The 26064-nt window shown below is 40.6% G+C and overlaps 1 protein-coding gene across 1 annotated transcript; it reads right to left on the reverse strand.

Moving 5' to 3' along the window:
• Positions 1–787: 787 nt before the first annotated feature.
• Positions 788–26064, reverse strand: Mtr4 (exosome RNA helicase Mtr4). The gene is made up of 16 exons (XM_076177521.1): positions 25870–26064; positions 21661–21774; positions 19753–20353; positions 18758–18952; positions 18240–18537; positions 16391–16551; positions 15328–15453; positions 15057–15207; positions 12976–13148; positions 11772–11915; positions 10903–11064; positions 9875–10063; positions 7940–8162; positions 5787–5938; positions 5304–5418; positions 788–1419 (listed from the first exon to the last, which is right to left on the reverse strand). The coding sequence occupies exons 1-16, from the start codon at positions 25974–25976 to the stop codon at positions 1265–1267; spliced, it is 3066 nt and encodes a 1021-aa protein (XP_076033636.1). The 5' UTR covers positions 25977–26064; the 3' UTR covers positions 788–1264.

Here is a 26064-nt window from a genome sequence, read left to right on the forward strand (position 1 = left end):
ACCCTCATTTTTAGTATAGACAGAAAAGTCATCACTTTCACAAGTTACATCTGGTTCAGTATAAGTCTTTCAGATCTACAAATAGAAATACAGTCAGTCACTGCTCTCAACATTAACCACTTCCATACGGTGATGCCTACGTAGGCGGCATGAGGAGCAAGTAGGTACTTGATGATGCCGACGTCGCCATCTTGATTATATTTATTGTAGTCATACCTACGTAATTTTCATTCTCTCTAAACTGGCTTCATCAATTTTCTATGGTTATCAAAATACACAGGTGAAAGAGAACGAACAATTGAGCACTGACTTTATTTTTTATAATGCGATTATTATGACGCACCATCGCACATCGGGCAGCTAATGCTGCCAGACGTGCGATGTGCCTCGGAGTGAAGAGGTCATACTGCCTGGATCAAAAAATAGTGTGCCAATGTGTCTACAGTAGGATCCTACAAAGCTGACATATTCCCACTGTTTCAGCATACAATAACATCCAATGCCCCCACGGGGGGGTAGCCAAAAAGAAAAAGGCATAGAAACCACTCCCACCCATTCCATTTATATATTCCACTCCCCTCCACCCTCCTCCCTCCCTCTTATCTTGGCACCTCCTGGATGACGGGTCTAGTAAAAAAATAAATAAATAAATAAAAAATAATAAATAAATAAATAAATAAATTATGATAGTGAAACCATTTTGTTTAGGTAATGGCCCTAAGTGAATCAGTGGTCTAGCACGTTTGATCTTGAGTTCATATGGGTCTGTGTAGGAAATAAAGATGACTACAGGGAAGATTTTTATTTTCTAAAAATTAATTACATGAGCTGTACACATATAACTACCAAAGAGGCATAACTCTGAGAAGGTAATTATGCAAACCCTACTGTCTTATTCAAGTAGTTATATCATGAAATGTATTGCAGCACATTAAACTGTCTTCGTCCATACTAACACATTAATATATTTTTGCCATTTCATATACTGATGACTTTAAAAAAAATTGATAAAAAAAAAAAAAAAAAAAAATTAAGAAGTCCCTTGATGAAATGGTAAGCTTAATTTTTTTCTTTAGTAAAAATGTATCTTACTGATAAACTTTTGTACAGATTTAATAATTTCATAGTATAACTTGGAATTTAATTTCTAAACTTTTTATTCTTCAATCTATAAGGAAAAATCAATATAAATATCTTTATATCCTAAAAATATTTTACCTTAAAAAAAAGAAGAAAAAAAAAAGAAAAAAAAAAAGAAAGAAAGCTAAAGGTATAAACTCGCAGCAAAAACAATATCACGTTTGAGCAACTTTACACCTTCAGCAAATTTGTTTTCGAGATCAATGCCTATGGCTTTGGCAGCCTGAATCATTTGCCGCAGCAGCTCCTCCAAACGTCGCATGGCCCTGATGATGCTTCCTGAAAATGAACGATGTTGAGGAACAAGTTAACATTCTACGACAAATTCATATCTTACCAAATCTGTGCAGCACACCAGCCTGAGTGGATTTATGACCACCACTGCTTCAAAAATAGCACTAAACTAATTTCAGGTCAAAACTAAGTTATAGAATAGTAATATATATATATATATATATATATATATATATATATATATATATATATACAGACGCTCCTCTACTTACGTTCATTCGTTTTACGTTTAAACTGACTGTAAAAAAAAATGGTATTTTTTTTTTGAGTGAATTTTTAGTTTAGCGCGCTCTCCGTAGTTCAAACGATACTTACATATGACGCTGTGTCCATTGTTTACATGGCACAAACGACAGACTGAACGTGCCTTGCCTCCTCCTCCTCCTCCTCCTCCTCCACCATCTCAATTTATGTTGCTTGAATTTGATTTATTTGAAATTAATGTTACAGTAAACTCGCGCTTATCCGAACGCGTTTTAACCGAATAATCGCATTAACCGAGCATTTTCTCAATACGGTAGCCATCGCTTCAACCGAACGTATTTGGATCTCAACCGAACATTCAAACACCCCGCCGCCTCTTCCGCAAGCTTCACTAAGTGCTCACACATGGCAGCACACTCCATGTTTACACCTGATCGGCTGTTTATACTCTATAGAATATGTTTATGTGTATGTTATGTTTACAGGTACGAATATGGCAGCTGACATTACCGCATAAAACTCTACAGGAATGAAACACACAAAGTCGGATTAACCGAACATTTCGGTTAATCGGACATTTCAATCCCCCTTGGAGTTCAGATAAGTGGAAGTTTACTGTATTTTACAATGTTATGTGTATAATTAATGATTTAGGGGTGTTTTATGAGATACGGTAATAGAATTTACGGATGTATAGTACAGTATGAACGGTCATACATTACTAGAACGTACAGTAACAACTTACGTTCATTTTCAACTTACGTTTGGCCGTTCGGAACGTAACTAAAACGTAAGTTGAGGAGCGTCTGTATATGCAAAGAAATCACAAACAACACATACATATACCAAGGCTTTTTTCCCCCTTACAAGGGAGGCAGCCAAAAAGAAAAAGGCATAAAATCATTCCCACCCATTCCATCCCTAAATACACTCCATTCCCCTCCACCCTCCCTCTTATCTTAGCACCTCCTGGATGACGGGTCATCCCTACACCTTGTCCACTGCCCTGGGTCAGAGGCAGTGTCGCAAGACACAGCACATCCACAGCAAGGCCGCTTCATTAAATCGGCGACCCCCCTCTCCGTCCCCCCATGCAGAAAAGGAGAAGACGGGGAGAAATCCCTTCGGTCTGCGTCAAATTTTTCTCACACATACTACCTCACCCCAATCTCCCCACCCATTTCACCTCATGCATCACAACATCATCCACATACAACCATTCTCCATTCACCCCTGTCTTCTGTTCTCTCCCATCCTTCCTCAACAGACATTCCCCTCTTACCCAAAGTCCCCTTCTCCCCATCCATCCATCTCCAAACAACGTGTGATTCACAAAATATGCAAGTAATCACTATGAAAACAAAAAAAATGGCAACTGAATGTTTTCTTCTTTTTAAGACATCTTCAAAGTTAGCAAGTTTTCATTTTCCTAGTGGTTACTTGCACACACACACACACATATATATATATATACATACATATACCAAGGCTTTTTCCACCTTCCAAGGGAGGTAGCCAAAAAGGGAAAGGCATAAAAACACTCCCACCCATTTCATCCCTAAATACACTCCACACCCCTCCCTCTCATCTGAGCACCTCCTGGATGACGGGTCATCCCTGCACCCTGCCCACCGCCCTGGGTCAGAAGCAGTGTCGCAAGATACAGTACATCCACAGCAAGGCCGCTTCATTTAATCGGCGACCCCCCACCCCCCCGCCCATTCCTCCTCATGCAGTCACAACATCATCCATATACAACCATTCTCCACTCACCTCTGTCTTCCGTCCTCTCCCTTCCTTCCTCAACAGACATTCCCCTCTTCCCCAAAGCCCCCTTCACCCCATCCATCCACCTCATCCTAGGACGTCCCCTCATGTTCACTCCCTCCACATCTGCCTTCCATACCTCTTTTACTAGTCTTTCTTCACTCATTCTTTCCATGTGTCCAAACCATCCTAATATTCTTTCATCAACCCTATCTCCCAAATCCTTTTTCACCCCTGTTCTCCTCCTCACCTCCTCATTTCTCACTCTATCCAGCCTAGTAACCCCCACCATACTTCTCAGACACCTCATCTCAAACACATTCAAGCTCCTTCTCTCTTCTTCTCTTATGTTCCACGTTTCTGCCCCATACAGTGCTGTTGGCACAATCACTCCTTCATACAGTCTCCTCTTCGCATCCATTCCCAAATGTCTATTCCTCATTACACTCTTTAAACCACCAAGGCATTTACTCGCTTCTCTCAATCTACATTCTACCTCCACCTTTTCCTGCTACACTTGCACCCAAGTATCTAAAACTATCCACTTCCTCCAGTCGCTCTCCCTTAATGTTCACTTCCAGTCTACTGCCACTTTCACCCCTTGTACATCTCATCACCTTACTTTTACCCACATATATCTTTAGCTTTCTTCTATCACATACTCTCCCAAACTCTGCCACCAGCTTCCTCAATCCCTCCTCTGACCCTGCCACAAGCGCAGTGTCGTCCGCAAACAACAGCTGGCTCACCTCCCACTTTTCTCCATTTTCTTTAACCTTCTCCAATCCCTGACCCACTACCCTAGCATTCACCTCTCGCACCACCCCATCCATGTATAAGTTGAACAGCCAGGGCGACATAACGCATCCTTGACGAAGTTCCACCTTTACTTCAAACCACTCACTCTCTCCATTTCTAATCCTGACACATGCTCTACTACTCTCATAAAAACTCTTGACAGCTCCCAACAGCTTTCCTCCTATCCCATAAATCTGCATAACCTCCCACAGTGCCTTTCTGTCTACCCTATCATAAGCCTTTTCCAGATCCATAAAAGCCAAAAAAACATCCTTCCCCTTTCCTATAGCTTTCTCACATATCTGTCTTACCACAAAGATCTGATCTACACAACCTCTACCTGTCCTAAATCCACACTGTTCCTCACCAATTACTCCTTCTGTTCCTCTCCTAATCCTCTCAATTAAGATCCTCCCATAAGCCTTCCCTACTACACTTAACAGGCTAATCCCTCTGAAACTACTACATTCACACTTGTCCCCTTTTCCCTTGTAAAGAGGAACTATACAGGCACTCCTCCAGTCCTCCGGTACTCTACCCTCTCTCCAGCAAACATTAAATAACCTCACCAACCAGTCCACCATCACTGAACCTCCCTTTTTCAGACATTCTGCATGGCATCCATCCAGTCCAGGTGCCTTACCTGCTTTCATCATCTTTACAACTGCCTTCACCTCATCCTTCCCTATTTCTCCTCCATTCTCCTCACTCATCACTCTCATTTTCTTCGCATTTCCCACTGCAGCTATCTTTCCTTCCCTATCCTCCTTCACATTTAGCAACTCCCTAAAATATTCTGCCCATCTTCCCCTTACTGCCATCTCTTCCATTATCATCTCTCCATCTGTACCTTTTACCTTTTCTTCCCTACTTGATTCGCCTCCTCTTCCTCTCTTAATTTCTTTCCAAAACATCTTTTTATTACTTTCAAAATTTTCTGTCATACTCCTACCCCATTTCACATCTGCTCTCCTCTTTGCCTCCTTTACCTTTTGTACATAAACCAAAAGACCTTTTCCTCCTTATATGGGAGTAGCCCAAGTCAAAATATACATCCACCCTACACCCATGCAAAATTTTGTACAATTTCGGTGAATTACCTTCAAAAATATCAGTTTTCTTGCAAATTTCCATGAAAGATGAACCACTACACCAATCATAAACAACATCCATTAGGAAGGGCTTGAACTGTTCTACATACTCATCCTCATTAATCTGAAAAGGAGAAATAATAATTTTGACTTAAAAGCTTACAGTTTTATGTAATGGCGACTGTCACCAGGTTCTTAGGTTAGGTGGGAGTGAGATGCTCTTCTCTAAGATCTCTCACAGAACCAGCAAACACCTATTCAAGATTTTAAGAAAAAACTTGATGCTGAGAGATACAAAGATGGGTCACCATGAGCATAGCTCTCTTCCCATATAATACAACTAGGTAAATACACTTGTACATCTAAAAACATTTATACAAATCTGTCCATAACAAAAAATTAAATGACCATACAGTAGTTTTATTATGGCGTCAATATAAACCTAATGCTCAGTCAAGCTCATTAGTTTAGTCGAGTTCTGAATACACATACCTCTAGCTTGCACTCGTGGCTGACCCGTGCAATGCGGCGCGCCATGTCCTGCATTTGTCGCAGTGGCCCCGACAGTTCCTCCCCGAGTTTAGGCATGTCAGAAGACTTTTCATCACATACAAATGTGCTTAGAAGAGCACATGTCTGGGCAGCTGAAATCAAACATAAACATTAAAATAACTAATTATATACATCATGTGTTCTAGATTATAGGATGGAGGAAGTCTGTTGAGGGCTGTCAAAAGGTTTTATGAGAGTAACAGAGTTTGGGTTATGGTAGGGAATGGAAAGAGCGAATGGTCTGATGTTAGAGTGGGGGTGTACCAGGTTTGTGTAATGTCACCATGGTTGTGTAATATGTACATTTTTGGTCATCCTCTCAAGTTCACTCCATCCACCTCTGCTTTCCACAATCTCTTTGCTAGTCTTTCTTCACGCATTCTTCCCAGCCCTAGTGGCTGGCAACCATCCTTGGAACCTTCAACAGATCTCTACGAGAAGAAACACTGAACTCTTGTCTGTGTTGTGTCAGTGCGAGACTGTTTCAATGTCACCAGCTCAAAGGGATAAGAGGAAATTGAGCAGTTGTTAGCTCAGGCATGAAAACACACAAGATACAGTTAAGAACATATGGACATAAGAATGAAGGAGCCTGCAAGAGACCATAAGGCCTACACTAGGCAGTTCCATGTCCATTACCACCTATCATCCCCATCCATATAGTTGTCCAAACATTTCTTAAAACAACAGATAGTTTTAGTGCTCACTACATGGTTACTAAGTCTAAGCTGATAAAGAGTAATCTTAGGCCCAGTCCAGACACCAAATGCCAGCCTCTCAGGGCTGCACCTCCTGATGGAGGTGAAGGGGTAAACAGGTTTTGAAAATGGGTAGCTTTGCTGTCCACCTTGGAGGACAACTATATGCATGAACACACATGAATAGTATGGGGTGAAGTGTTACATCCTGGGCATTTGTCCACAATGCAGTCATCTAGTCTCTTCTTCAGCCATCTCCCTCTTGTTAATGTGTACAGTTTCCCAAGGCTTTTACTTGAACAATAAATGTCCATCTATATACCAAGTGTTTTTTCCCCTTATAAGGGAGGTAGCCAAGTCAAAGACACGTAACTACTCCCACCCATTCCACTCCCATCCACCAACCTCTCCTCATAGCTCCGCCTGGATAATGGGTCACCCCTGTATCCTGCCCATTGCCCTGGGTCAGAAGCAATGCAGCAAGATACAATAAATTTAACTTCTATTATAAATATCTATCAAAAAGAAAAGGGTCATCCTAAGAGACAAAGATGACCCATCATCAACAAGGAGCTAAGATGAGAGGGAAACCGTGGGTGATAGTGGGTGTGTGTCTTGGCAGGCTACTGCCCTTATATGGGGGAAGTGGCCTTTGGTATATTTATATAGATAGATCAATAGATTAGAAAAAAAATACATATATACATATATACCAAAGGCTTTTTCCCCCTTACATGGGGGTAGCCAAAAAGAAAAAGGCCTAGAAATCACTCCCACCCATTTCATTTCCCATATATTCCACTCCCCTCCACCCTCCTAGCTTGGCCCCTCCTGGATGACGGGTCATCCCTGCATTCTGTCCACTGCCCTGGGTCAGAAGCAGTGTCGCAAGACACAGCACATCCACAGCTAGGTCACTTCATAAATTTGGCGACCCCCCTCTCCGTCCCCTCATGCAGAAAAGAAAACAGGGAGAAATCCCTTCAGGCTGCATCAATTTATTTCATACATACTTCCTCCTGGAGGTGCTCAGATAAGAGGGAGGGTGGAGGGGTGTGGAGTGTATTCAGGGATGGAATGGGTGGAAATTATTTTATGCCTTTCCCTTTTTGGCTAACTCCCTTGTAAGGGGGAAGAAGCCTTGGTATATGTATTTATGTATGTATGTACATACTTCCTCACCCCCCATCCCCCACCCACTCCCCCACATGCATCACAGCATCCTCCATACACAACCCTTCTCCATTCATCCCTATCTTCTGTCCTCTCCCGTCCTTCCTCTCTTTTGTAATGCCCCTTTTATCCCATCCATCCATCTCATAATAATAATAATTTGAAACCCTGAGAATCTAGAGATAATACACCCTAATGATTCTTAAAGTAAAAACATCTTACCTGACAGGTCATTGAACAGCCCATTGAACAACATTTCTGTAATAAGAAGTTCATCTGCAGCCGAGAGTTCACAAGCAACCCTTCCTTTGCGCTCAATGACTTCCTGTGATGTTGCATAACCGAGACGTCTTAAGACTCGCTTGTGGTACTTCAACTCGTCTAACTGCAAGACACTTTTCGCCCTCTTCAGTTCAGTTTCCGCATTTCCCAGCTCCTTCTTCATCTGTTCAATTCAAAATTAAACATAGAAAGATAAAGAGCAGGTCACAATATATAATGAAATGGTGTCTACAAAATATATCAAAACAAGGAATTTGTAGGAAAAAAAATTAAAGGAAGATTTATTCTTTCCTAATCAATCATCTTGTATGACATGCATAGGAGCATGATGGCAGCATTCTTATCCCATCACCACAGGAGACAAAAGAGATGGTAGAGTTCTAAGAAATGTAACAGAAATACTTATGAGCAAAAGCGGGAACAAAGTGGATGAGCTGCAACTTGCTACACTGCTTCTGACATAGAGCAGTGGGCAAGATGCAGGGATGACCCATCACCCAGGAAGAGCCAAGATAAGAGGGAGGGAGGGTGGTGAATGGGAGTGGAGTATGTGGGGATGGAATGGGTGGGAGTGGATTTTATGCCTTTGTTTTTGGCTACATATACCAAAGGCTTTTCCCCCCTATATGGGGGGTAGCCAAAAAGAAAAAGGAATAGAAACCACTCCCATCCATTCCATTTCCTATGTATTCCACCCCCCTCCTGTCTTGTAAGAAGGAAAAAGCCATTGGTATATGTATGTAGAAACAAAGGTCAGTACAAGTTAAAAAGTGGTTTAGTAACATTCCATGGATGAGGATTAGTTTTGAAACAAAGATAAAGGAATGCTGTGTAATCTGGTCTGTAGTGGGTGCAACAAAATCCCTAAAGTACCGACTCCCCTTCCAATGATCTGTCTGAGAAAAAATAATGGAATGTTATCTGATGTGTTAGTATGGGTTTGTTTGTAGATCACTTGTTAGGAGGAGGAGGAGGAGGAGGAGGAGTAGGAGAGCATTTGTTGGTTGTCAGCACCTTGTGTGAAAGAGTGATAGATATTGTTAACAGAAAGAGATCTTGGTCCTAGTCTGGGAACAGAGCACCATCCCCCTGGGGCCTCACAGGACCACCACAAGCAGGCAACTATCACTAGTCCCTGGATAAAAAAAAATATATATATAATAATAATAATAATAATAATAATAATAAAAAAAAATAATAATAAATAAATAATAATAATAATAATAATAATACATACATATACTAAGGCTTTTCCCCCTTACAAGGGAGGTAGCCAAAAAGAAAAAGGCATAGAAACCACTCCCACCCATTCCATCCCTGAATACACTCCACTCCACTCCCCTCCACCCTCCCTCTTATCTTAGCACCTCCTGGATGACGGGTTAGTGCACTATAGAGAGTACATTTTTGCATGAGGAGACAAAGTAGGAGTATTGCCAAGTAAATGATGCAGGTGGCCCTGCTGTGGATGTGCTTTTGTGTCTTGCTGTATTACTTTCGACCAAGGCAAGGGACAGGGATGACCCTCCATTCACAAGGAGCTAAGATACAAGGAAAATGGGTGAAGGGTGGCAGTGGGACGAGGGGGAGTAGGTGTATGCGTTGTCTATCAACCTCCATTATAAAGGGGATGAAACCTATTGGTATATAGACAGATACAAGAAGTGCACTATGACATTTTAATACATATATATGTATACCAAAGGCTTTTTTCCCCCCTTACAAGAGAGGTAGCCTAAAAACAAAGGCATAAAAACCACTCCAACCCTTTCCATCCCTATCACACTCCACTTCCCTCCCTCTTATCTTGGCACCTCCTGGTACATTTTAATAAAACATAAATATTTGAAACAAACAGACGGACATGCCACTTACCTCCACCTTCTTCTGATAGAGTGCATAAAGCCGATCTTTATCTGGATCGTTGTGCAGTTTATGAGAATTGAGTCGAGCCTGAAACTTTTCCAATTTATTTACAACCTCCAGGAATGTTTCATCGTTAATCTTCATGTTCTTTACAGGATCCAGCAGAAACTGACTCTCTGGTACTCTGTTTTGTGCTTCCTGTTGTGAAGAAAGTGATTAGTGATGTAAATTAATTCACATGACATTTTCAACCTAATCCTCTGCAAGTTCTTTCATTTTTCTTTTATTCCTGAAGACTAGTCTCTGCTCAAATGAAAATTAATACCACTTTAACACCTTTACATCAATTTCTACATACATACATATACCAAGAGTTTTTCCCCCTTGCAAGGGAGGTAGCCAAAAAGGGAAAAGCATAAAACAATTTCACCCATTCCATCCCTGAATACACTCCACACCCCTCCACCCTCCCTCTTATCTGATCCAGGTGCTCAGATCAATTTATAAATTCTTTAAAAATATAGTAACTTGCCAACCATCAAACCAATAATTTATTTTTTTTCCTCTTTTAACTTAAGCACTTCCATTGCCTATTTGCTTAAACAATCAGATGGTGACTTGCATGGGTGTACACATACTTTTTGGAGAAGGCAAAGTTTGCACACAAACAAATCTCAGTGCACACTGACAGCAAAAAATTAAGAGGAAATATTGCCCTACAGCCAAATCTGGTTTTCCCTTATGATACAGTGACCCCTTCAAAACAAAAACCCGATGCAATACAACACAACTGACACAAACCCTGGGGCTGAATTTATAAAAGATCCTAACCACTAAGTCTAGACATAAATCTTCAAAATGGCAGAGATTTTACTCTAAATCCCCATGTCTAGACATTCTCATAAGCATTTCGGTTGCCAACATAGGGATTTAGGTCAAATCTCCACCATTTTGAAGATTTATGCCTAGACTTAGGGGTCAATATTTTTATAAATTCGGCCCCTATGTCCTACAAACAAAGGAACAATCTGACTCACCTGTACCATCTTCATGACCATCATTCGCTGGTCCAAAGGCTTGAGATCAGCTGGGAGTTTCAGCCTCACAGCGGAGATTTCTTGAATGAGTTTGACGTCGATGGGTACCACAGCAGGTTCGCTATCCTCTCCCAATTTTGGAGGTTTGAGCTCTGCAGTGATCTGCAATGGACGAAACATTAGTGTGTGCAAAAACATTCACGAAATTAAGAGCAAACTAGACACTGTGAGATACAAAGACAGGACACCACGAGCATAGCTCCCCTTCCTGTAAGATACATACATACATAAATATACCAAAGGCTTTTCCCCCCTACATGGGGGGTAGCCAAAAAGAAAAAGGCATAGAAACCTCTCCCAACCATTACATTTCCTATATATTCCACTCCACTCCATCCCTCTTATCTTGGCACCTCCTGGATACAACTAAGTAAATACAAGCTGGAGTATGACAAATATCATATTTAAACACAAACAAAACAAGCTACAACTTGGGACCTCACAATTCAGTTTCAGAATGGAGGGAGCACCTTTAATTCTGTTTTTCAATTACTTCAAATCTTTAATCCTTATAGCAAGTAATGACTGCATATATTATACTGTCTACCCCCTATATGAGGGGAAGAGAGAGAGAGAGAGAGAGAGAGAGAGAGAGAGAGAGAGAGAGAAAGAGAGATGAGAGGGAGAGAGAGAGACAGGAGAGAGGGAGTGTGACAGGAGAGAGGGAGAGAGACAGGAGAGAAGGAGAGAGACAGGAGAGAGGGGAGACATAGGAAGAGAGGGAGACAGGGAGAGACAGGGAGAGACAGAGAGAGAGAAAGATAAGGAGATATAGACGCAGAGAGTGAGAGAAACTACCTCCTTATTACCTTATTGTTGGCAGTTTCCTTGGAGACTGTCAACACAACATCGACAGTGACCCTGGTCTCCCCACCTCTTGGATTTTCCTTCTCGTCTTGCTTCTTGTAACTCAACACAACGCCCCATCCAAAATAGTCATTATTGTTTTTGACCTGAAAACAACATAAAACTGTCATCAACAAACAGCACATGGGAAGAGCATTAATGTCATTCTCTAACAGCATGATCTTCATAAAAAAAAATATATATATACATACATACATATACCAAAGGCTTTTTCCCCCTACACAGGGGTAGCCAAAAAGAAAAAGACATAGAAACCACTCCCACCCACCCTCCCTCTTATCTTGGCACCTCCTGGATAACGGGTCATCCCTGCATCCTGTCCACTGCCCTGGGTCAGAAGCAGTGTCGCAAGATGCAGCACATCCACAGCAAGGCCGCTTCATAAATTCGGTGACCCCCCCCCCCCTCTCCGTCCCCTCATGCAGAAAAGGAGAAGACGGGGAGAAATCCCTTCGGGCTGCGTCAATTTTTTTCTCATACTTACTTCCTCACCCGCCATCCCCCACCCACTCCCCCTCATGCATCACAGCCTCATCTATACACAACCCTTCTCCATTCAAATAAATAAAAAATAAAGAAATAAAATAACAAAAATGTTTTGTATGTCTTCATTTGACTAGTTATCAGTTCTTGCATGAGGAGGAATGGGCGGGTGGGTGGGGGGTGAGGTAGTATGTGTGAGCAAATTTTGACGCAGCCCGAAGGGATTTCTCCCCGTCCTCTCCTTATATGCAAGGGGGGACGGAGAGAGGGGGGTCGCCGATTAAATGAAGCGGCCTTGCTGTGGATGTGCTGTGTCTTGCGACACTGCTTCTGACCCAGGGCGGTGGGCAAGGTGCAGGGATGACCCGTCATCCAGGAGGTGCTCAGATGAGAGGGAGGGTGGGAGGGGTGTGGAGTGTATTTAGGGATGAAATGGGTGGGAGTGATTTTATGCCTTTCCCTTTTTGGCTACCTCCCTTGAAAGGGGGAAAAAGCCTTGGTATATGTATGTATGTATCAGTTCTTAATATACAAACACAAAAAAGGCTTTTTCCGACCCATAAAAGGAATGACGGAATCATGGCATATACCAATCCCACACCCATTCATCACCCTTCCATTCTCAACACTTTGAAACAATCCCATTCCATGACCCAAGCTCACCTGGACTAATCTGCCAGGCTGAAGGAATGGGAAGATGTACACAGGACGTGTGATAAAGGTGTGCCGCTCCTGACGAAGGTTGTCAATGCTCATCCTGATTTTGTAGTAGCTCTCCACATCGGACTCTCTTGGTACTTTCAACTTTGCCAGACTCATTTCTGCATCTCTAACTCCTACAAAGATGATAGAAAAATAAATAAAATAAAATAAAAACATACATACATACATATACCAAAGGCTTTTCTCCCCCTTATCAGGGAGGTAGCCAAAAAACAAAGGCATAAAAACCACAAGGATGCCTTATGTCGCCCTGGCTGTTCAACCCATACATGGATGGGATAGTGCGACAGGTAAATGCAAGGTTAGTGGGTCAGTGATTGGAGATGGTTAAAGAAAATGGAGAAAAATGGGAGGAGAGCCAGCTGTTGTTTGCGGACGACACTGCGTTTGTGGCAGGATCGGAGGAGGGATTGAGGAAGTTGGTGACAGAGTTTGGGAGAGTGTGTGATAGAAGAAAACTGAAGATAAATGTGGGTAAAAGTAAGGAGATATGTACAAGGGGTGAAAGTGGCAGTAGACTGGAAGTGAGCATTAAGGGAGAGCGACTGGAGGAAGTGGATTGTTTTAGATACTTGGGTGCAAATGTGGTAGGAAAAGGTGGAGTGAAGGTGGAGGTAGAATGTAGATTGAGAGAAGCGAGTAAATGAATTGGTGTATGAAAAAGTGTAATGAGGAATAGACATTTGGGAATGGATGCTAAGAGGAGACTATATGAAGGAGTGATTGTGCCAACAGCACTGTATGGGGCAGAAACATGGAACATAAGAGAGGAAGAGAGAAGGAGTTTGAATGTGTTTGAGATGAGGTATCTGAGAAGTATGATGGGGGTTACTAGGCTGGATAGAGTGAGAAATGAGGAGGTGAGGAGGAGAATAGGGGTGGAAAGGGGGTTGGGAGATAGGGTTGATGAAAGAGTATTAGGATGGTTTGGACACATGGAAAGAATGAGTGAAGAAAGACTAGTAACAGAGGTATGGAAGGCAGATGTGGAGGGAGTGAACATGAGGGGACGTCCTAGGATGAGGTGGATGGATGGGGTGAAGGGGGCTTTGGGGAAGAGGGGAATATCTGTTGAGGAAGGACGGGAGAGGACAGAAGATAGGGGTGAATGGAGAATGGTTGTATATGGATGATGTTGTGATGCATGAGGTGGAATGGGCGGGGGGATGGGGTAGTACGTGAGCAAATTTTGACGCAGCCCGAAGGGATTCCTCCCCGTCTTCTCCTTTATGCATGGGGGGGAAGGGGGGGGGGTGTCGCCGATTTAATGAAGCGGCCTTTCTGTGGATGTGCTGTGTCTTGCGACACTGCTTCTGACCCAGGGCAGTGGACAAGGTGCAGGGATGACCCGTCATCCAGGAGGTGCTAAGATGAGAGGGAGGGTGGAGTGTATTCAGGAATGGAATGGGTGGGAATAATTTTATGCCTTTTCCTTTTTGGCTACCTCCCTTGTAAGGGGGAAAAAGCCTTGGTATATGTATGTACAATATTTACATATCAAATACTTATACAACAAAAGTGTGATCATTCATATATTTCTTTTCTGGTTGCCAAGTAGCTTTATATAACTGGAAGGAACCCATATTATGTATGGGTCATTGATAAACTGGAAGAGATAAATATACAGTAAACCCTCAATATAATGGATCTCGATATACCGGATATTGGATATAACAGGCAAAAAATCTGACCAGACAAATCCTCACTACAACACATTTTTATCTGTTATAGCAAGGGATCCTCAGTTATAATAAATCTTCAGATATAACGACAGACCCGTCCCCGTATTGTCCATTATATCGAGGGTTTACTGTAATTTCTAATCCTATTAATTTCTAATACCAGACAAACTTCAGGATATAACGGATCTGTCCGGTATTTCCATCAGATAAAATGGATCCTTGGTTATAACGGATCTTCGGATATAACAACAGACCCGTCCCCTTATCGTCTTTATATCAAGGCTTTACTGTAATACTGAATCACTAAACTAAATAGCAACACAGAAAAAAGTTACATACTGTCACATAAGGCTGGAATGGAAGAATAGTTCTGGAACTGGAAGAATGATCGTTCCAGAATGTACTCTGGATTGATTTGTTCAACTCTGAGCAAGTTGAGCACCATGTTGTAGGTCAAATGGAAAGCAGAGTTGATGGGATCTGCCTTGCCCTGGTGAACAAGACACATTATTTATCAGAAAAATTTGTTACCAACATCTACTCATCAGTATTCTCAAAGGAAAAAAATATATAAATACTAAGTTACTCACACTAAAACAAAAAATCTTACCTGAACTAAATTCTTTGCTACAGATTCATTGAGTTTTTCATCCGTCATCATAATTACAATACCTTTGTCATCTTTGCCTCTTCTACCAGCACGCCCTGACATCTGAATGTATTCTCCAGATGTTAACTGTATTAAAGAAAAAAATAAAAATAAAAAATAAATAAAATAAAGAAAAAATAAATAAATAATAACACTACATACATATACCAACAGCTTCTTCCCCCTTACATGGGAGGTAGCCAAAAAACAAATGCATAAAATCCACTTCCACCCATTCCATCCCCACTTACTCCACTCCCATTCACCCCCCTCCCTCCCTCTTATCTTGGCTCCTCCTGGATGACAGGTCATCCCTGCATCTCACCCACTGATCTTTTCCCCCTTACAGGGGAGGTAGCCAAGTCAAAAGGCACAATTCCACTTTAATCCATTTCACCTCCATCCACTCCATTCCCATTTACCATTCCTCACCCCCCTCCCTCTTTTCTTGGCTTCTTTTGGATGAAGGGTCATCCCTGCATCCTGCCCAATGCCCTTGGGGGTTCATCAATTAAATGAAGTGGCCTTGCTGTGGATGTGCTGTGTCTTGCTACACTGCTTCTGACCCAGGGCAGTGGGCAAGATGCAGGGATGACCTGTCATCCATGAGGAGCCAAGTTGAGTGGAATGGGAGTGGAATGGGTGAAGATGAAATGGGTGGAGTTGGAGTTGTGCCTTTTGACTTTGGCTACCTCCCTGGTAAGGTGGGAAAGAGCCCTTGGTATATGTATATACATGACTAATTATCATATGATTGTATATGCTATGAAGTAACTTCATGCATGCATACTTGTCAGAAATAATTAACATAAAAAAAAATTATTGCCTAAAATGCAACACATTTTTCTGTTGCATGATTCATATACAATTGTTGAAGATTAAAAATTATGGGTACTTATGCTACAGGATATCACATAAAGAACTAAACAACTACTAAACTAATGTGACCCAGTCTTCCATTATCAGTGATGTCAAAATTAGATACCTATTTAAAACCAAAACGTAACAGTTCCTGGTTACTAACCCATCTGAAGTCTTTTCCATCAAATTTGCGAACACTTGTGAAAAGTACCGTTCGGGCAGGCATGTTGAGCCCCATGGCAAATGTTTCTGTGGCAAAGAGAGCTTTCAGAAGCCCTTCCCCAAAAAGAATCTCAATGGTTTCCTTGAGAATGGGTAACAGTCCTGAAAAAATAGATAAATAAATAAATAAATTAGATTAAACAAATGACTGGTCATCCAGGAGGAGCCAAGATAGGAGGGAGGGAGAGGGGGTGAATGGGAGTGGAGTATATGGGGATGGAATGGGTGGAAATGGATTTTATGCCTTTGTTCTTTGGCTACCTCCCTTGCAAGGGGGAAAAAGCCTCTGGTATATGTATGTACATACATATACAGGAATACTTCACTATATGACCGAGTACTATAAAGTAGGTAACACAAATGTTGGGCGTATGTGAAAGCCCCATGAGGCAAAAATTGAGGGGGAAGGGGGTTGACAGGGTCCATGAATAAAATCTCCCCTATCTACATGTAAAACCCACCTCAATATACAAATTTTCGCATTGCGACCAGTCGGCTGGGAACACAACTCGGTTGTATAGTGAGGTATTTCTGTATACATATACCAAAGGCTTTTCCCCCTTACAAGGGAGGTAGCCAAAAAACAAAGGCATAAAATCCACTTCCACAACATTCAACAAGATTGCACAGGAAACATATACATCCTTATATTTGTATTGAAATTATCACAAAGAAATTTCTTATGCGATTGCTGTTGAATATATTTTCACAGGTTTGCTGGCCTTGATCACTGCTTCCTTCTTGTCTAACTGGTAATTTTCTTTTTTCTCATAAAGTCACCATTTCTTCAATAGGCATTATAACTCAGATTCAATAGTACTTCATCAATACCATGAGAGAAACTTTAAATGTGATAGACAGATTACACAATTAAATAAGAAATTTAATACAAATGACTGAAACTCCCAGCCCATTAAGAAATCCCTTCCATGACAAATAATGACCACACTCTCATGACTGTATTCAGGCTGCTATCTAGTTTTAAAACAATACCACTACAGAATGGGCCTGGCAACATATGCAAATTGCCCTTGATGCAACTACCATACAAAAGACACCCAACATCTCATTTTATACTGCCCAAATCTAATTTTATCCAAAAAATAATGCAATATATTGTCCTTGAGTGATTCGTGGGCAATCTCGGTGGCTGTTACAGGGTACCTGGGAGATATAGGTTCCCTGCAAGATAGATCTAAGGCAACAAATTGATTGATCGACCTCAACATTTAGAAAAATTATTGTCCTTTTAATGATCCCAGATTATATATACGTATTTATAAAAAAAATTCTTTTAATAATACATACATACATACATATACCAAGGCTTTTTTCCCCCTTACCAGGGGGGTAGCCAAAAAGGACAAGGCACAAAAACATTCCCACCCATTTCATCCCCGAAAACACTCCACACCCCTCCACCCTCCCTCCCATCTTAGCACCTCCTAATACCAGATTATATATACATATATATAAAATTTTCTTTAAATGATCCCAGACTATATATACATATATATAAAAATAAACAACCACAAAAGACACAGAACACTTCACACTACAATACCCCACACCAACAGTCCTTAGAAAACACAATATAGCTACCCTGAATGACTTATGGTCTGGCCCTGAGGCCAATGCCAGTTACCTGAAGGCCGCAGGTCTTCTACAAAAGACCTGGGATGATGGATTGAACAATTTGACTGATTCTAAATATTTCCACACATGCAAAGAGAGATAATATGTATCTTGCTGCATACATTGAAGACATGGTATCAAAGAAGCCATCTTACCTCCATGATGTATGCCAATGCCCCTCTTCAGGAGTGGAAGTACACTCTGAACTTGAGGCAACTCCCTGTCTTCATCGGACAATACCGACATGGCATTGTTGAACACTTCACACACCAACTGCTTTTCTTCTGCCATGTTGAAATCCAGCTTAGCCATCTGAAGTGCGTAAGCTTCGCAGTCTTTTTTGGAGAAGCTGAAGATGATGACTGGTGCAAAATTACGCTCCATTATCATCTTGACCAACTTGAAGCAATCCGAGCCATCTCGCACACCGCCTTTCTTTCCCCGAGGTCCTTGCTGGAAAGCAACAGGGCTACGATTACCAAATTTTTGGTTGCACTAAGGAGTAACTATGGTGCTGGCTGGTACAGGCAAAATGATAAAGACAAAATAACAAAATAAAAATTCAAAAACAGCACAAGCATACACGTATTCCAGTCCTAAACTCTGGAAAACATATCCTTGCAACAAGAAATAAAGAGCATATGAATTAACGATAAAATAGTACAATACTTACCGTTTCTGGAGCATTCTGAAGGATGGTCATCGCAGTGTTGAAGTTATCCTCCCGAAACCGTCCAACCTCGTCCACAACGAGGTATATACCCTCTGCACCCCCTGGGAAAATGTAGTGCTGTAGCGGAGTGGGACGGTAGTCGGTGTACACCACATGAGTTGGTTGATGGTGCAAGTATGATATCCACTGGGCAAACTGGTGCAGAGAAAATACCCAGATCATTCTCCAGCATTCTGAGGTGGCTCTTTCGATTTACATTAAAATCATTATACTAAAAAAATAAATGAATAAATAATATAAAATAGATAAATAAAACCCTGTAATTTGATGAACTTTTATAGATTTTGTTACGGTGAATGTCTAAATCATTTTACTTTATTCAGAGGCAGATCCCACACAAAACAGGATTATTCATGATTTATCTCCATTGTGAGTACAAAGAGGGGAATGAAGTGGCCTTGCTGTGAAATGTACTGTGCCTTGCTGCATTGCTTCTGACCCAGGGCAGTGGGCTGGAGACAGGGATGACCCTTCATCCACAAGGAGCTAAGATGGGAGAGAAACAAGGGTGGTGGATGGGAGTGGAATGGGTGGGAGCAGCAGTGTTGCCACTGATCTATGCCAGTTCCCACAAACGAGTGAGATATTTTCCACAAAATTCCCACAAGGAAATCTGGATTTCCACATTTTTCCCACAGAAAGGAGGAATTATTATATACACAAATAAGTTCATTGCAACATATAATTTGCTCACAAAACATCCCATGTGATAAAAATTTCTCCCACAAATTTGTGGTAAATTCCCACAAATGGCATCCCTGGCGGAGTGGGTACATCCATTTTGTTTTGGCTACCTCCATTATGAGGGGGAAAATTCCTTTGGTATACAAATAGATTGACCTTCACCCCACCCTGAGGTCTGCCTCTCTGATGAACTTGTTAGTTAAAAACAAAATCTAAAAACGTTCGTCACCATCACGAGTTAGTACACTTACCTGACTTGCATTTGGAATGGTAGCCGAAAGGAACACGAAGCGGACTGAAGTTGGCAGTAGAATTATACTCTCTTCCCAAACATAACCTCTTTCTTTGTCTCTCATGTAATGAATTTCATCAAAAATAACCCATCCCACTTCTCTGGTGACTTCTGACCCACGATAAAGCATGCACCGGAGGATTTCCGTTGTCATTATAAGGCAGGAAGCATTTGGATTGATTGTTACGTCTCCTGTCATCAAGCCGACGTCAGTGAACTCGTCACTAAAATCTCTGTATTTCTGGTTACTCAATGCCTTAATGGGAGTTGTATAGATAACTCTTTGTTTGTTATGTAAACACATCGCAATGGCATACTCGGCAACGACGGTCTTTCCTGCTGACGTATGAGCTGAAACCAACACGGACTCGTTATTATCTATACACAAAATTGCTTCTTTCTGGAACGGATCCAAGATGAATGGGTACGTTTGATACGGCTCTCTGGTCGGAGGTTTAAGGGGCCTAAAGGTTGCGCCTGGTGCGATGGCAACTTCGTGTGTGCACGACTCGAGTGTCTCTATCGTGTGAACTTCAATTCTGGGCAACTCCTCTGTCATTCTGAAAATATAAGGTAACAAACAATTACTCATCTCATCATCACATCAGTGTATTTACATTATTACATATTCCTATCTAATATTTATATGTAGAAATGAGAGGAATATTTCATATGTATGCAAGAAGCTCTTAGGTTATATACACCCTGCTAACATTATATATATATATACATATATGCATTATATGTACCTATATCCTTCTCCTTCCTCATAAGACATCCCCCTCTTACTCAACATCCCTTTTACCTCATCCATCCATCTCATATATTGAAATAAATTAAAATCATCATCACTGCTTTGGAAATGATGAGTCACCCTACCCAAGGCGGCCTATTGCTTGAATCAAATGTAGTGAAACAGTTCCCCCACAGCAGGGCCCAATGGCTAGAGCTGGTTTATCCCCACTGCATCACCATATGGTGGTGGTTCTTTCACTGCCTGTACCCTTTGATATTTCAGAAAAAAATTCTTGTAACCCCATCCAATACAAATACAATGCAAACATATGAAATGGATAATGATACAGACATTGATGTGTTTTCTCATTGTTAATATACAGTACCACCACGCACTGGCTATCATGTCTCATACCCCCAGTTTCAAGGTTTCGTATCCCAGGTTAAGAACCATTACCGTATGGTGATCCCCCTTATTACGAACTGAAAAGTCTCCTGTCAGAGTGTTTCTGCAATATAATCTCTTACAGCATCTATTGTCCTTTACAGTATTCTCAGGAATATGTTGAATTATTATTACATCTGTCTTCCCCTAAACCACTTTAAATATATGGCTGGGACTTTTGCTATAATAATAAAGATTTTAAATATTGTTCTGTAGTATGGTGTGCATCTCGACCACCAAACACATTCTGCTTTAAGTATCATTACAATTTGTGCTACTATATGCACACACTAACAAATCTAGCATTAATAATAAAAATAAAAGTATTAGAAGAGGAAAATGAATACTAAAGAAAATCACACATATTCAAGTGTATGTGAGCAATGCCACACACAATATACACATCAACAAAGATTTATAACTATCAGTCACCTATCTATTTCTATTCTATCTATATACCAAGGCCCTTTCCTTCCTTGCCAAGGAGGTAGCTAAAGTCAAAAGGCATTTACTCCACTCCCATTCACCACCCTATCCTCCCTCTAATCTTAGCTCTACATGGATGATGGATTATCCCTGTATCCCGCCCGCTGCTGTATGTCAGAAGCAATGCACCAAGACACAGCACACCCACAGCAAGGCTGCTTCAGTAACCTATAAACAAAGTTTTACAATCAACATGGTTACCTAAGTTCACACTGAATAGCTTCAACTTCTGACTTGGGTTTCTTAATATCCACTTTGACATCCTCTTCATCTGCAGGTCTTTTGCACATCAATTTCCGTAGTTCTTCTTCGGCCCTGGAACAAGACAGACAAATTTAACATCTCTGAAGATTTAGTTCTGGCTGATGCTAATTTTATTTGTATAAGTTTTGTATCTATGTATAATACATTTTTTCTATCTCTAATAAAACTCCACTTTAAAACAACCTATATGCCAATTCTTTCATGGAAGAACAAGATAACATTTAATTGATTATATATATTCCCTTGAATATATAAAGAAGGAAGCAAAACATTTATACTCTAAACAAAAGTCGACCTTCATAACCAAAGATTGGTTCAACCACAACTATAGTAAAGTTAAATAATCTCCAATTACAATTCATCACAAAAAACAAAAGCATTATCACTTAATTTCTAAAACAGTAAAACTAATTCACCACTCACCTTGCTCAACAATAATTTCAAATTCTGAAGACTACCAAGGCCACATATTAATGTCATGACATATTTTGAGGCATTTGGCTTGAGAAGTCACGATATCAATAGACATAAACAAGTCATTTTATAAAGTTCCTAGACACAGACTACCAAAAAAGATCAACAAGTTAGACATCCACAGTAAAGTGGCAAACAAACTTCTTAGTGAGAAGAGACTGCAGGATATTCCATAGCAACCAATTATTCAAGATCAAAGGACTATACAGCCACTGCAAAAACTCTTGGGATCTAACCAAGTTATTAACGTGGAAAAAAGCGTACCAAGTTATTTTGCATTTCTCCCTCTTTATATTTTCATACATAACAATAACCCTAATACTTGATAATTTTTCCCTTGGCCTTAATCACCATGCTGAGACATTTAGGCATACTGTGGGCGAGTTTGATGAAGTAATCCAGAGATATGTCCTTCACCCACTGAAGTTTGATTTTGTCCATGGGGTGTTTAAAGGAGATTGATTTGGACTTGGCAAAGTTCTATTCCATGACTTACCAATAATTCTCAATGGAGTGGAGGTCAGGTGAGTTAAAGGGCCAATCCAAAACATTAATACTGTGATCAGCAAGAAATCTTGCCACTTTTTTTGCCCTGTGACATGGTGCAGATGTGCATCTCATAAAAGTGCAGTAAGTGATCAGTGAGAACACTGAGATCATTTGGCCTTTGGGAAAGAAGCAGAGACCACCATGACCAGCATTACCACTAACCTTCCCCCACACACCCACACATGCACAATGACTGCTATCAGGTGTGTTTTACTGTTGGTGTGGTGTAAGCAGGGTTGTAACGGCTGACAGAGGAGGGTCATCTCACCTTGGCATGATGTTTATCAAAAACTTGGAAGGTGATTTCATGAGACCACATCACCTCCTCCAATTCCTATGGTGTCCAATTTTTTATATTTCTTGGGGGAAATTAAGGCATTTCTTTCTCATGGCATTGGTGCAGATAGGGAGTTCCATGTCTTTTTGATGTTGATGTTGTATGGTGTGAACTGCAATGGTTTCTTGCAGCTTGGGGTGACATTTTTTGCTGTGAGGGGCTGTCAAACTTGAGTTCTCAGTCACTTCCTTTCATAGTAGGTTTTCTGCATTTTTTTTTAAGTTTTCCATGGCCTATCAGGGATAGGTTTGTAAGATGGAGTACCCTCCTATCCTTGGGATTTTATGTATTATTCCCATCAGTATGACAGACGTACATATCCTAGTACAATAGTTAAAAAAAAATTGTCCAGCATTTCATTAACTATTTTCTCTAGTGTCAGCACATCCCAATTTAGAATTTGTTAAGTTTTATCTAACCCGCTCACACAGTATTCTATATATTTTTTGTATCTATATTACGATAAATTAAACGACTTAGCAATGTGCTATGGCTTACCACACTGCTTCTGACCCAGGGCAGTGGGCAAGATGCAGGGATGACCCATCATCCAGGAGGAGCCAAGATAAGAGGGAGGGAAAGGGGTTGAATGGATGTGGAGTATGTGGGGGATGGAATGGGTGGTGGTGGATTTTTGCCTTTGATTTTTTTGGCTACTTCCTTTGTAAGGGTGAAAAAGCCTTTGGTATGTATATATGTAGTAATGTTTCTTGCAAAACTGAGTATTATAAGGAATGGCGAAAAAATCCTGCAACTTTCCCGTTAAACATTTTTGTTGTGAGAATCACCCACTATTTTTTTGTGAAATGTATGTTTTCTTCCCTCTTCTAACCTAACCTAACCTAAAAAGTGCATACAGGGACAGACATACATCTTGCACTTCGGACAGCCATGACACTACTTCTATGTACGGGTGGCAGGAAGGTTACGGGAATTATTTTTTTGTCAACATGTAATGTAACTCTGAGGGAAAAACAAACAAATTGCTGCGGTCCTACTAAATAACGCCCGGCAACGCCAGGTAGTGACCTGTGATTTCCTATGGTCCCTGGGCGTTGTGTAACCCTACTTTTTCAGTTCCAATGGTTCATATCATATGAATGATTTATCTACTAGTTACTTCACGAAAAAAAAAATTGAATTTAGCAGGAAACAATACACAAAGCCGAAAATCCTTTGCTGAATTTAGCTACCGGACCGTGGCGGTGTCGCCATCTTTGTTTATGTCCAGTCGTTAGAAAATGTGGAATGGCTAAATTACTGGCGGTTAGGTTAGGACCTAACCTAACCTAAACCATTGCCATGGTCCGGGCGCTAAATTCAGCAAAGGATTTTCTGCTTTGTGCATCGTTTCTCCTGCTAAATTCTGCAATTTTTTTCATGAATTCACTAATAGATGAATCATTCATATGATATGAACAATTGGAACTAAAGAAAAAAAAAAAAAACACACACACAACACCCGGGCACCATAGGAAATCACCGGTCGCTGCCGAGCATTAATCAGTATGACCCAAATTGCTGTGCAAGCAGGTGAGACAAAATGGCATGTAGTGGAAAGTTGCGGGAATTATTTTTTCACCATCCCTTGACATTAACTTCTGTAATAATGTTACTATGAAAAGTTGTTGGATTTGTAATAATATAGATACAACAAATATACAACATACTGAGCATGCGGGTGAGAAGAAACCTCACAAATACCCCAATTTCACTCGGTCTCACTAATTGCCGAACAAACTGAACAAAACCGAGAAAAGCCGAACAAAACAACAAAACCCAAACAAGGACGGGTTTTGCTCAAATGCATACTTCTATATATATATGGTTGCATTATTTGAGCTATTTTCTCTAAAATGTGTGATTTCCATGTAATATGATCAAAGAGAAGTTACGATTTTATCCTCTGCAAAGTTACCGAACACAGCTACGATTCGTCCAGCTCGCCGTCTATGATCACTGGTGGTATGGATCAAACTACACTCTTTTAAGTTTCTTACTGTTGTGTTAAATTACATGAAAATCACACATTTTAAAGAAAAGAGTTTAAATAATTCAACTATATGCAGTCTATTACACTAATAACACAACAGTAAGAAACTTAAAAGAGTGTAGTTTGATCCATACCACCAGTGATCATAGACGGCGGGCTGGACGAATCGTAGCTGAGGTCGATAAAATTGCAGAGGATAAAAACGTAAGTTCTCTTTGATCATATTACATGGAAATCACACATTTTAACGAAAATAGTTCAAATAATGCAAACATATTCATATATATATAGAAGTGTGCATTTGAGCAAAACCTGTCCTTGTTTGGGTTTTGTTGTTTTGTTCGGCTTTTCTCGGTTTTATTCGGTTTGTTCGGCAATTAGTGAGACCCATTTCACTTGCCTAAAACTGGTCAATCAGGTCCCACCTGAATTTCAATTTATAAATGAAGTGTAGTTGTCTAAGAGTTGGTTTATCATTGGACAATTGTCGCTTGGGAAGTACGTTATTGTCAGTATTAACTGAATTTGTAGTCACCTCGATCATGTTATGATACGAGAATGCTGACAACAATGAAATGGCTTCCAGTACCGGTAGACTGAGCTTAGCCTTATCACCTTATGGCATGTTATGGACCATCAGGCGTAAAATGATACACAAAATTGCATCATGCAAAAACCAAATTCCTTGAATTACATACAGCATTCAAGACAAAAACAAAAATGAACAGCTCCGAAATGAAAGTCATATTAAATTCACTATTTCAAATTTTGAACGTCAGATTTTATCACTTACACTTTATTGTCATCATTATCCTCATTTCCTATGTCAGGTAGGGCAGCTAAATTATCACTCTCCTCTTCGACAAAGTCGAACAGATCTTCTCCGTCGAAACAAGCCATAATGAATATTGTGGCCTATTCCAGAAATTTCGCTCAAAAATCTACCACGCTATTGTTGTGTTTACAGTTCTCACTTATAAACACGTTT

This window comes from Oratosquilla oratoria, chromosome 40 (genome assembly GCF_046742065.1).
Source record: "Oratosquilla oratoria isolate Oo_2021 chromosome 40, ASM4674206v1, whole genome shotgun sequence".
NCBI lineage: Eukaryota > Metazoa > Arthropoda > Malacostraca > Stomatopoda > Squillidae > Oratosquilla > Oratosquilla oratoria.